This window comes from Talpa europaea (assembly GCF_964194135.1).
Source record: "Talpa europaea genome assembly, chromosome: 8".
In the NCBI taxonomy this organism is placed as follows: domain Eukaryota; kingdom Metazoa; phylum Chordata; class Mammalia; order Eulipotyphla; family Talpidae; genus Talpa; species Talpa europaea.
In genome coordinates, this window is record NC_140075.1 from 38891166 (window position 1) to 38904916 (window position 13751).

At 39.1% G+C, this 13751-nt stretch overlaps 1 protein-coding gene across 1 annotated transcript in view; it reads right to left on the reverse strand.

The window, feature by feature from the left end:
• LOC311175248 (putative phospholipid-transporting ATPase IM) overlaps window positions 1-12426 on the reverse strand; it is a gene marked incomplete at both ends in the record, with an annotated part of 87377 nt that extends 74951 nt beyond the window's left edge. Inside the window, 3 exons of the mRNA XM_084240153.1 lie at window positions 492-607; window positions 6362-6550; window positions 12216-12426. Of these exons, the coding sequence (XP_084096279.1) occupies window positions 492-607; window positions 6362-6550; window positions 12216-12426 (516 nt within the window). The remainder of the gene's footprint in view (window positions 1-491; window positions 608-6361; window positions 6551-12215) is intronic.
• Between the last annotated feature and the right edge of the window lie 1325 nt (window positions 12427-13751).

Sequence of the window (13751 nt, forward strand, 5' to 3'; positions counted from 1 at the left end):
GCAGGAGAAAATTGACTACAGAAATAATTTTCCCCTCAACACCTAACCACAACCTTAAGCTAGTCCTTGGGAGTAATCAAAAAGAGATTCCATTGGTGTTAGACATATCAGGAAGATATGTCTAACATGTCAGAGTTGCTAAAGGAAAGCAACTCTCCTGCTCCTCTTTCTAGAACCAGTCTCCCTAGGGGAGCAGCACCAAACTGCAGGAGAGTTAGAGTATCTCGCTGTAGGTGTCCTGAGCCTTCTCCTGAGTGAATTTGGGGAACCCACACTCAGAGGCTACTTCTCAGATGCCATTAATCCTCCTGCAACTCCACTGACCACGCTTCTCACAGGGCAGGAGAAGGGGGTTCCTGTGCCAGTTTCCAGCCATTAAATGCTTTCCATTTTAGAAGTCGGATCATTTAGCTGCTACTTTTGAAATAAGACAAACCATAGGAAGTGACCAAAGAGCCACTCTGCTAACCTTGCGAGAGAGAGGCACTTACACTGAGATGATCTGATGTCAAAGTCAGAAGATCCTCATTGGATGGATGAAGTTTTTCAAACAGAATAGTATCTGCTCCCTTGGAATAAAGTTTTATCTGTCCTTCTGGATTTCGAACTGAAAAAGAAAAAAATGTTTGAAAAATAGAGTGTAATCAAAGAGATCCATCAAAACCAGATACTCACAGCACTCCAACCAGGCAGTCTGGAAAAGAGCATAAAGCTTTAACCAGTAGTAAAATCATCATGCCTTTTGCTGGAAGTTCACTACCTAAGTCATTTGGCTTTATTCCTGTTTTCTTAACTTAGAAATCTTTGATTTATTAGACTCCTTTAATTTCCCCAACTCACAAACAAGTATTTTCATTTTGATCAGTATGACTTTTTTATTTTTCTTGCCTGCCATTTCCGAAATTTTGATAGATTTAAATTAAGACTTCTATATTGAGAAGAGAATTTGCCTGTCTCCTGGTGTGAAGTTCAAGTCCAACTGCATGAATGTCAGTCCAACTGTTGTATGTCAGAAGATGTTTATATGGACTTCTAGGCATTCGAAGCCATGGTTTATGCATTAGTTCTCAGCCTTGCAGACATATTTCTTACCCTTTTACTTCTTAGAAAAGTTCATCTATTCCTACTGATTCACTCTTGGGTCACAATCTGGGGGACAAGTACACTTCATAGAGGTTTTTTAAATTAAAATGTCCACCTTCTTCCCACTGGAAGTCTGTCTTAGTAGAACTGATAAAATGTAACAGGAACTACCTAAAATTTAAGATGACTATCTGGGTCATACTTCATGGTCTGAATACTCTGACCCTCAAAGGTTTTATCAACTGAATCAGAGATTATTACAGATTTCCACTTACATATACCTTTTCTTTAAATATCAAGTGCCTCAAAATAGGTGAGCATAAATACTGATTATTATTAATTTAATAGCACACACAATCTAGAGCTGGATTTAAAGAAATACAGTATCAAAGTATAACAATTTACTTTCCCTTCTAAACTATAATTACGCTTATTCAACACTTAACCTATTCTAGTTTCTTCCCGGCTTGAATAGATCCAATGTACCCTGGAAACGTCAGTTTTTTGGAGCTTCTCTAGGGCTGTCCTCTCTTCTAAGATCCTTGGTAAGATTTCCTACTTGCCAGAACTCCTATAGACTTTTCTTGTCCTCTAACTTTACTTGCCCATTGGGGAATAAGAACAGGTTCATTCACTCCTAGGGGAAAAGGCTTTCTCTTGCTTTTCCCTTATAAAAATCCAATTTAATAATCCCCCCTCACATTTTCTCCCTTCCATCACCACAACTATAAAAGCAATGTATGTATATCCTACATTTGCCAGTATGATTTTTCTATGACTAGTTTTATGTCTAAGTTAGGACACCAATTCGCACATGTTTTGCCCTCGAATTATGGATCTTTTCAATGTCTGGCTTAATAGAGAAAATTGGACTTTCCTATCTATTTATTACATTCAACATGTTGTTATATCACATGTTATGTGGCTTTTGTAAAATTCCACAGTATACTGGTGAGAAGAAAATGAAAAAGACAAAAAAAGTAGTATTATTACGAAAATATTTTTTTCCTTGTGAAGTTTTTGTCCTCTGAAAATCTCTCAAGATTTCCTAGGGTTCCATAGGGCACACACTGAGAACCACAAATCCCTTGCCATCTCGTCATCTCAGTTTCTATATTTGAAAGGAGGAATTACAAGTGAAAGGATTGCTTACTCAATCAAGCTTCTAAAGTCCTTTCCAGCTTTATGATTTTTTGGTCCAGTAAAGATGAACCTTTTTTTTTCTACAGAAAAATACCAGGATTTTTTCCGTAACAACCTTACACTCATTCTTAACCTTTTTTGGTTGCATATTCATTGATTGCCACTTTCTATGAGAACAGTATTATAACACATAATTTTCTTTTTTTTTTAATTTAAATAATAAATTTTATTTTTATATTCCCCCATACAATTGCAAATTGCAAATGCCCCATTCTGACCCCAATCCCTCCCCTCCCGCCACCCACCCCCCAAAAAGTGTCTCTGGTTCATAGTTTTTTGTTGATTTTGATTTTCACTTTCTTATATTCATTTTCCTGGTCCCTTATTTAAGTTTTCTAGATTCCTGCTATGAGTGAGACCATCCAGTATTTTTCTTTTTCTTTTTGGCTTATTTCGCTGAGCATGATCCCTTCCAACGCCATCCATGTTGCTGCAAATTGCATGTATAACACATAATTTTCAGTAGGGAGAACAGAAACATGATTTCCTTTTTTCTATGGAATGAATAATCACAGTTTCAAATGATTATTAATAAATTAGAAAGATTTTTACAAACTTACTACTGATATTACTTTAAATGGATTCTGATATGACTGAATACATGAAACATACCAATTTGCTCAGAGACATATGTACTATTGCTTCCTACACACAAAATCTGATGATTCTGTTTCATAAATCAGCCATCAGAAAAGGAAAAAAGGCACATTTATAATTTTACTTGTCATATTATTGAGAAAACAATCTATTTTGATTAAGGATCTAATAAATATTTGTTTCTTGAGTTGAATTATCAATGCAAAATGCATTGAAAGCAGCAGTGAGGATTTTGTGAAATAAAGAGGGCCAAAATCTCACAAGTGGCTTGTAGGTACATATGACCTCCAGGTTTATGCTGTAAGAGTAAATGTAATAGCAACATTTGCCATATTTGTTGAGTGGCTATTCATATATGCCCTTATTTAAAGTTCTTATAAGGGCTTTTCCAAGAACTATTGTAATTTATTCTTCTGTAATGGTTATCTGCCACTTGCCTCTCTTATTAGTTATCTTTGAATTTTATAGCTATTTTTATTTTCAGAATTGGTATAATTGGTCCTATAAAACCATGAGATTTATGTTTATCAATAGAGCAGATTCCATACCCTCTGAAAAAGTTCTTTATAAGAAATCTATATTTTAGGTAACTGGATCAAGAAGATGTGGTATATACACACAATGGACTATTACTCAGTAATACATGCCATTCACAGCAACATGGATGAAGCTAGAAGGGAGTATGTTCAGTGAAACAAGCCAGAAAGAAAAAGAAAAATACAGGATGGTTTCACTTATAGGAGGAATGTAGGGGAAACAAATAAGAGATCAGGAAAAAATAATTACAATAAATTAAAACACAAAATTAACAGATAACTATCAATCAGAGATATCCTGCAGGGAGGGGGAAGGAGAGGGATCAAAACATGGGCGGGAAGAGCACAAGGAACTATGGTGATGGTGCATGGATGAATTGGTAGTGGAAATTCTATGGGGACTACATGTGAGAGGAGAAAGCATGCATTGTACAAAAAGGAAAAATGATGTAAAATACATATAAAATTAAAAAAGAAATCTATTTTTATTTAGCTATCTTTTAATTAAATCAGAAGGCATGGAGGCTTGTGTGCCTCAGAATCAAGTAATATTGGTGTTAAAACTATACATTCATGATTCAGTAACTGAGAGTCAAACCAAAAAAAAAGGGAAGAAGAAGGAAAAGCAGCAGTAGCAGCAATAGCAGTAGCAGCAAATGTCTGAGTCTTCACATCAGGGTGTTGTCCCCACAGACCAAACCATGTGACAATCATGAGAACAAGGTTGTTTTTTGCCTTGTTAGACAAGTTTTTGTCTAACAGAAACTTTTTTTTTTTTTGCCTTAATGGAGTCCCTCTTTCAAATTCCTGCTAATTAAAAACCAAACAGAGCCAGAAAAAAGCCCACAAGCCTCCATGCCTTCTGTGGTGGTGCATTACCTTTCCTCATCTGGGACCAATTAAGGCAAACATCTAGTGTTTGTGGTTGGGCTGCAATTTCTCCACAGCCTGTAATGGTGACTAGCATGGGGGGAGGCCATAAGTTTCCCTGTGTAGCAATCTCAGGCTTTTGTCAACACCCTCAAAGCAAAGAAGACTGTCTGGGCCAGCTCAGCATCAGCAACACTTTCCCTGAAGCTGTAAGTTGATAACACCTGCTGACACACACGAGGCCACCCCCGAGCAGCACATGTGCTCCTCAGTGACGCCGATGACGACTGCCCACAGCCTTCTGTCCAAAATAAATAAACATCCGCAGATGATGTCTGGTTTTTACCTGCTGCGATCAGTCTCCTGGGGCTAATTTCCAGTTGTTAGAGACCAAAATCCCTACCATTTTGTTCACGCACTTGTTTTCTACGGTAGAATCTGATTTCATCTGATGTGCAGGATATTTTCAAGTTACTAAGGGTTAAGTCAAATTTTGTTTAACAAGACATGTAGAAAATCTACTGTGTGAAGAGTTCTGTGCTTGGCCCTGGGCAGTTGAAGACAACGAAAGCAGGCAAAGTGGGGCCCCTGGGGTAGCACACGCTCTAACCTGGGCCCGATAACATGCTCGTGTTATGATGAAGGCGAAGAAGGTATCACAGGCACAAGCCATGAGAAGCAAGCAAGAAAGGGGATAATGGGTATGGGATAAGGTAGAAACTTCAATTTTGAAACAGAACAAGGGCAATTTTCCTCTGAGGTAGAAAAGAGAGTGAGTAAAGCTATCACTTGGGGATAAAGGATAAGGATGAGGAAAGTATAAGTCAATGATGTGCATCTCTGAGGCTATTTTCTTCAAGAGGAGATGAATTTAGCTTTGAAAAAATGAAGTGATCTTGCAGGGTTGAGGACTTGAGGAAGGCGGTTTAGAATGTCTGTGTCAAGGATTAGAAAAGAAGTAAAATGGGCCTCCCCAGTGGCACAGTGGTTGAGCGCTGGGTTGTGAAGCTGCCCACAGCCTCTGCAGTGCCAGTTCGATACCCGGCTGCTCCCCAGCCACCGGAGGAGGGTCCCACATGGCGCGCAGACCTCTCCTGCCGCCTGCTGCTCCCCTCAGCAGTGTACTTCGGTCCTTCTGCCTGCTCTGCTCCCCACTCTGGCTCTGGTGAATTCTCTCACCCTCCCGAGCTTCTGACTGTACCCAGTGCTTGTATAAACAAATAAATAAATAAAATCTTTAAAAAAAAGAAAAGTAAAATAAGAATGAGAGGCATTTTTATCTGCAATTTGCTTGCAGGGGAGGAGGAGGGAGAGGGATTAGAGGGAGGGAGGGAGGAGCACAGGGGACTGAGGTGATGGTGCACAGGTGCATTGGGGAAGGAAATTCTATGGGGACTATACCTGGGAGGTGGGGTGTAAGCAAACATTGTTTAAAAATGAACAATGATGTAAAAAATATATAAATAAAAACAAAAAAAGAATGCAAAGGATGTTGAAGCAGCACTGAGGGTAAGAACAGTTAAGAAAGAATGGATTTGATGTGGTGCTGGACACTATCAGGGAGGTAGGTGAACAGAACACACAGATGACAACGAGAAGGCAGATGATGATGGTCACAGAACAGTATCAACAACTAGCTCATGCCAAGCAATTCAGGAATTCTTCTGGAGCCAGAGTCAGGGAGTCACTCGGCAAATGGATTCTGCAATCAGACTTTCTGGTTTGCAACCCAGCCATTCCACTTCAAGCTAAGTGGTCTTGGGAGAGTTACTCAGGCTCTGTGTCTCAATTTCATTATCTGTAAAATGGTCATAAAAGTAATATGTCCTGATAGGATTATCGTGAAAATTAAATCATGTAGAACATTTAGAACAATGTTAGACTGGTTAAAATAGTGTTATGCTTATTGTGACATTGCTGAGGTTATATAAGGTTATATAAGGTTATATCATAAAGATACAAAAATACCACCACTCTCAGCACATAACCAAGAGTGAAATCATCCCCGGAAAGCGTCAAGATACCCATAGTGCTAGCAAAAGATCGAAAATAATCTCAGTTACCACCCGTACCTATGACAGACATCCTTTTTCTGATATAGTTGAAATCCAAAAAGGCAAGCAATTGATAAGTAACCAGTGTTCCTAATTCTTCTATTGTTATCGTCTCTGGGGTTCGAGACTTAAAAATGAACCCAAAATTTCTGGCAGCGGTCACTAGAGCTCCTTCATCAGGTGATTGAACTTGGTAAATCAGCTGGCCTAAAAGGAAGAGAAACAAGAATTTTAAACAACAGCCCCAAAGGAGTATACAAAAGAAAAAATAAAAGAAACAAATGTAGGGTAAATGAAGGCATCAGACTTTCCCCCTCTCATCCTGCCATTAGCCTCCTTGGCCAGTCCCCGTGGTCTTGTGCGCGCACCGCACCTGTAATTATGGGCACCTGGGTCCAGAGAGCATGGGGCATGTGCACATGGAAATGGTGACACCTGTGCTTAGGGGTTAGAGGCTATAAGGGCTGCATCACTTTGAGGTGATAGGAGAGACGAGAGGAGACAAATATTGAGAGAGCTGGTCTGTATCCTGATTTAGCATTAAAGGCATGTAAAAATCTACCTAAGCCTCCCAAATCATCTTTTCATCCGCGAGAACTGAAGATGAACCTACCTGTCCTGGGATGGTTACAAAACAAACATATTGTAGTGGCAGGAATGGCACAGTACAGAATGTCTATGATTCTATGCAGACAGGATGAAGAAGTCCTAGAGTCCTCAGTGGCTTTTCAGGCTTTTATTGAGATTTACCAGGTACACAGCAGGCAGGGGTGCTGGGGGGCCGGGAGGCTGGGAGGCCTCCCAGGCCCCAGCAAGTCTTCACTCTTTCTGGGCTCTCCAGCATTCTCAGGTGGCCCCTGCTCCTTTCGTGGTTCTGCTGGCGTCCCCGTGATGCTGCCCTTAAAAGCTCGGTCTTAGCCCAGGTGAATCCCATCTACCTATACCCACACCCTACTCCAGGTGCCAGCCATCAGGCATGCATTCAGAACCGCAAGGATCCATCATCTATCCTGATGGTGGGAGGGCAGAAAAGCCTGATATTTTTTACCTTACCCTACACATATCAATGCAGAGAGGGACTAATGTTCCCAGAATGACAAAATCACGATCTAATTACTTGGTCACTCCCCATCAAGTGTCAGCTCTACAAATCAGACCTTTTCTATTCACCAACTGACAGGTCCATCAGATGCCTAATTGTGGGGTACCACGGGACCCCACGCATCCGACAGTGCAGCCCTTGTCATCTTACAGAAAAATGTTCATTCTTAAGTCTGCCCGTCCACTATGCTGCAGTTTCCTCAGAGACCACACCTTTGTGTTTTCAGTGACTAGAGATGTACCTTGAAAATTTCACAAAAATCAGGCTGGAAATTTAATTTAATATGTTCCTGCATTAGGACAGTGACTAAATGCAAAACCTTTCTGGAGAAACAAGCTTTTGCCTCAAAATTCCTAAAATAAAGTTCCAAATAAAATGGTCATTTCATTTCACAGTGAAAAAAATCATAGAAACCACAATAAAGAAGATACAGTGAGAACAAAAAGAGAACAAGCTCTGCAAAAACCTTTAGATTTAGAATTATCAAAAATAGTAAATACAAATATTTGATAGATTTTAAAACATAAAAGTGATGCATGAAGTTAAGCATACTTGAACATTCAAAGACTGTAGAAATTAAAAATCAAAATTGCTGAGTAGATATTCTTAGAGAAGAAATTAATGAACTAGGGAGAAAATTCCAGAATATATTCTAGAAAGACAAAGAAATAGAAAAATGAGAGAATTGTTAAAAGACATTAGAGAATAGAATGAAAATGTCTAACAATGAAGATCTAATATGTGAGGGGAACTGAGTCAGAGACAATGTGGAGAAGTAATTGGTGTAGAAAAATCTAGAGACAACATAAGTCAACCTTCTACAGATTCAAGACTCTCAATGCATCCCAAACAATATAAGTGTTTTAAAATTCACACCTTTACAGCAGAACATGAAAGACAGTATCTTTAAAGATTGATTACCTTCAAGTCATAATTAGAATTGATGGCTGATTGTCACTACTCAGTAACAGAAATAGCCACCAAATACAGTGTGTTATCTTCAATGTGCTGAGACAAAAAAATTGTCACCAGAAATTTTTACACACAGCAAAACAATATTCAAGAATAAAGAAAGAAATTTGTTTTAAAACAAAGTTTGGTGGGAATGTAAAATGATGGTAGTATAAGCACCTGATAGATGTGGTGGGTTTTTTTTTTTTTAAAGATTTGTTTATTATTTATACAAGCACTGGGGTACAGGCCAGAGGCACGGGAGGATGAAAAGAATTCACCCGAGACAGAGCAGGGAGCAGAACAGGCAGAAGGACTGAAAGCACTGCCGAGGGGAGCAGTGGGAGAGACAGGAGAGGTCTGCTGCACCATGTGGGAATCTCCCTGGCCAGCTGGAAATTGAACCAGCACTGCAGAGGCTGTGGACAGCTTCACAGCACTGTGCTCAACCTGCTGCAACACCGGGGAGGCCCAGATGTGGTGGTTTATTAATGGCAGCATAAGTGCCTGGCATTAGATTTGATGGCTCAGGCATCCACTTCAAAGATAGCATCTTCAGCAAACTCTTTACTGCCTACAGGACCAGGTGAAGAGCCAAAAGGCCCAGCTGAAGTCTCCTTTGTTTGAGATGTCTGATTGACTTAGACAACTCACCATTTGGCAACTTGTTTCCTTTCCCACACTTTAAGAATTAAAAAGATATTATAAATTCTTCAATAAAGGATGAACACATAAAATGCTAGGCCCTCTACCCTGGGCGCTACTGAAAGCAGAACCTCAGGCCTGTGCTCATGTTCTGTTCCCATTCCTCCCAACTCGCCATGTGGCCATTGTGGACAGTGTTTCCTCCAGGACCTGTGAGTTATAAACAGTGTCTTTTCAAAGTTTCCCTATGGTTGTTGCTGAAGGGCACCTTGCAAGTACTAAGAACCACCAGGGCCAGACCAGCCACAACATTGGGTCCAACGGGGCAAATGTCTACAGGGTCCCACCACAGATGTAGGTGAGTGCTCCAGGCATTTCTAGCATCTCTATAGGCTGAACGTGGCACAAAACGATGACGCAAACACTTTAGAAATAGTTCAACAATTCCTTAGAAAGTTAAATGTATACCTAAACGGAGATCTGGCAATTCCAATTCCTACGTATTAACTGAAAACAAATTTGTTTAAAAAATTTTCAAGACAGGCCTCCTCGGTGGCGTAGCGGTTGAGCGCTGGGTTGCGAAGCTGCCCGCAGCCTCTGCAGCGCCGGTTCGATCCCCGGCTGCTCCCTGGCCACCAGAGGAGGGTCCCACATGGCACGCAGACCTCTCCTGCCACCCGCTGCTCCCCTCAGCAGTGTACTTCGTCAGTCTGCCTGCTCTGCTCCCAGCTCTGGCTCGGTGAATTCTCTCACCCTCCCGCACTTCTGACTATACCCAGTGCTTGTATAAATAAATAAATAAATCTTTAAAAAAAATTTTCAAGACATAAAAATTTTGTGGCAGCTTTACTCATAATAGCCCAAAGTCAGAAACAACACCACTGTTTCACATCAACAGAGGACGGTGGAGAAAATCGTGGTAGAGCACATACTGGAATGTTACTTAGTGATGAAAGAAGGAATAAACTATGATTGATATATGTTATGCAACTATCCCAGGCTGGGTGGGTTCACCATTAGTTCTAACAGTTTAAAAGAGAACATTGGAGCCCTTGGCATCATCTCCACAGGTTTTAATAATAAGCAGGGGAATCAAGAAAGCAGGGAGAGAGCAACTTGAGTTCCCCTCCCCCAGGGTGACACTGCCTTTTTATCCCCTCCCTCCTAGGCATAGATGTGCACACTTGCACATGTGCACACACCCACACTGCAGGTGTCCACAGTCAGGCACACATGCCCCATGCCCACACACCTTCTGCGGTAACATGATCAAGGCCACAGATGATAATCACAGAGGCTAGTGGCATAAAAAACCCAATTAACTCATTTACCCTACAGTACAACAATATGCATGAATGATAAAAACATTACATGACCTGAAAAGCCAGATACAAAAGAATACATAATGTATGGTTCCATTTATATTATGTACAAGAACAAGCAAAATTCATTCAAGTGGTTGATTGGACAGGGTTGGAGGTGTAGAATGAAAAGGAACAGGAGTAATTTTGTAGAGTGATGGAAAATAGGTAAACATTAAAAGGGATGATGATTACATGGTGTCTATAATTATGAAAATTCATTTAACAATACACTTAAACTATGCGCATTTTGGGTACATTGAACTATATCACAAAATGAAAAATTTTGTAAATGGTACTGAAAGACTGAATGTTATCAGTAAACCAGAAATTTCTCTGGAAAATAAAGAGATCAAAATAAGAGAGAAAATAGCAACTCAAAATATCTGTAGAAGAAAACAAGGTGGTAAAAGCAACCCCCAAAGATAATCCAAACTCAAGGTCAACAAATGAGAAAAGTGAAAGTGCTCCTGGGGTCACCTTTAGTAAAATTTATTACCAAATTCTACTCAGTACTCTCTGCTTGACAATCATGGACACTGGTCACTGTAATCAGAGCCTACATTCACCAAGAGGGAAGCAGGGATTCTCAAACACAATAAGAGCAGGTAACCACAAATCACCGAACATTAGAGGAAAACATGAAAGTTAGACACAGAACTCAAGAAACAACTCTTCATAAAATGGAACATAATAGAGAAAACATCAAATTAAACATTCAATAATTAAGCAAACTAATATCATTAAAGAGAATATGTAAATAAAAAACAGGTGCTGTTAAAATAAAATAGTTTGGGAATTGAAATAAACTCAAAGGCACAGATAAGAGAAACCTAATGCCATCATAACATCTTCAGATAAAAATATATTAAATCATTAATTAGCACTAACAAAGATCAGTTTAAGTCATAAATATTGTTATGTGAATCCTCACAGCAATTAAAAATGGAGGAATGGAGTAGATCAGCATTATCAAGGGCAAAACAATAGCTATAATGTAGTACACAAAGAAAAGATATACATAAAGAAAATATACCTATAAATTTTATGTATGCATATATAATATACACACAACACACAAATACATATACAGTCAATATATAGTATACTTACCATATATAGACCATATATTATACATATATTTCACTTCTGATTTAAAATTACTTGTGACATTGTTAACTCAATAGTAGATAGCAGAAAGAAATAAAACTTGTAAATGAAATAGATTGAGCCCTATTGGAGCAAGAAGTCAATTTACTAGCATTAGCTACTGCCTCATTGCTTCAATATTAAAGGGTCACAGCTGATTTTGTTCTATTCTATGAACACTACTCCCACTTTTGTGGGAAATTGTTCATATTGGAACTAAGTAAGAGTTTTCTAATATCAGTGCAAATCTATCCTCATTCCTGGGAAAACTCATTCTAATGGTCATCTGCATCTATTAGATACGTGTGTTAATAATGACAGTTAAGTGATTCATCTGCATTTCCCTAATCACCCAGCTACCAGGAAGCTCCCAGTCCAATGTGGAACTCAATCATAAGAAATATTTCATCCCCTTTAACTGGAACATTTAAGCTCTCATCTTTCCAGTGCTCCTATTTCTTTTGCTTTTCTTCTAATTCTCTTCACATTTGGGGGGAAAACACTCGGGATATAAATAAATATAAAGAAAAGCTAGTGACAGGTGAACCACTTATGCAATGTTCTACTTTAGAAAATCCTTTTAATTCCCAAAATCTTAATAAAAATGATAGGCTAAAGGACAAATCAAAAGAAAATTCACCACTCAGACACATTGTCCACTTACCTGCACTATCTTCCTCCGACATTACTGTGTGGCAGAGAGCAAGTAACCTAAGGAATTCATGTACTTTTGGATCACCCAATTTAACAGATTCGATCAGATGCTGGTCAAAAAACTGAAATGTGCTGTCTGCTTGAGGGTTGACTGAGAAATCCACAAGCTCTTTTTTCTGTAGGAGGACAACAACAACAACTGAAAAGACTATAGACTTCATTCCAACAACGTTCTTTTTTTACAATTCAAAACACTTCCTCTGAGCATGTTTTAGTGCTTGTATGACTTTGCAGTCTCAAACTTCTGGCACTGAAATGACTTTCTGTTTCCTCATTACTGTTAAATATTATCTTGCAATTTCAGAGCCATGTACCAAAAGCAGTAAACCTTCCAAAAGTATATGGGAAAGCAAAATATCCAAAGACTGTCAGACCCTCAAATGTTTATTGCAAATGAATATACAAAAAGCCCTGAAAACGCAAAGTCTTTTTCAAAACCTCCACGATAGCAGAAACTGACCTGACTTGAACTTATTTTGGCAGCAATATCTGACCTCGAATGATATATATCCAATTACAGAATTTCTAAGACTACTTATTGTAACTTAACATTTCCAATGCAAAAAATAATGTTTTCATTACACACATTATACATTATGTGATATCTCACTGAGATTTCACATACTGTAATGGCAGATACAACATACACTTTCTACAAACAAAAAAATCTCTGAATTTGTAAATAATCCTGGCCCCTAAGTTTTGAATAAAGGATTGTGAACCTGTTCCTATTTCTAGAGAGTCTTCTGTGGTTTTACTTACCAGTAAGGATCCATCAGTTGCAGAGTCCACATTACCTCCCCTAGGGTAATGCTGGAGTTTTTATTCTGAAAGTTTCTTAAACTTTCATTTTTTCTTTAAGATGTATTTATTTATGGGGTACAAGCCAGAGGTGTGGGGGGTGGTGAGAGGATTCACCAGAGACAGAGTGGGGAACACAACAGGCAGATTGACTGAAGTACAGTGCTGAGCGGAGCAGCAGCGAGAGCAGGGGAGGTCTGCCTCACCATGTGGGTTTCTTCCTGGCCAGCCGGGAATCGAACTCATGCTGCAGAGGCTGCGGATTGCTTCTTAGTGCAGTGCTTAACCCCTTGCGCCACCAGGGAGGCCCTAAACTTTCATTCTTATACCTAAAGTTAGGACTCCAAGTTTAAAATCTTACATGGACCTTGAAGGCATCGTGCGAAGTAAAATTAGTTGAAGAAAGATAAATATTATATATTGAATTTTTAAAAAACGAACTCATAGATAAAGAGCACAGACTTGAGGTTACTATAGGCACAAGGTTAAGGGAGGGGAAATTGGAGGAAGATGGCCCAAAGATACAAATTTCCCATTGCAAGATAACTAAGTACAAGGATGTAATGTATGACTAGAGCCAAAGCTGCTAAAGGATATACAGGAAGGTAAAAGAGTGAATCCTGAGTTCTCATAAGGAGAATTTTTTTTCCTTTTCTTCACTTTTTCTTTCCTTTTTAACCTATCT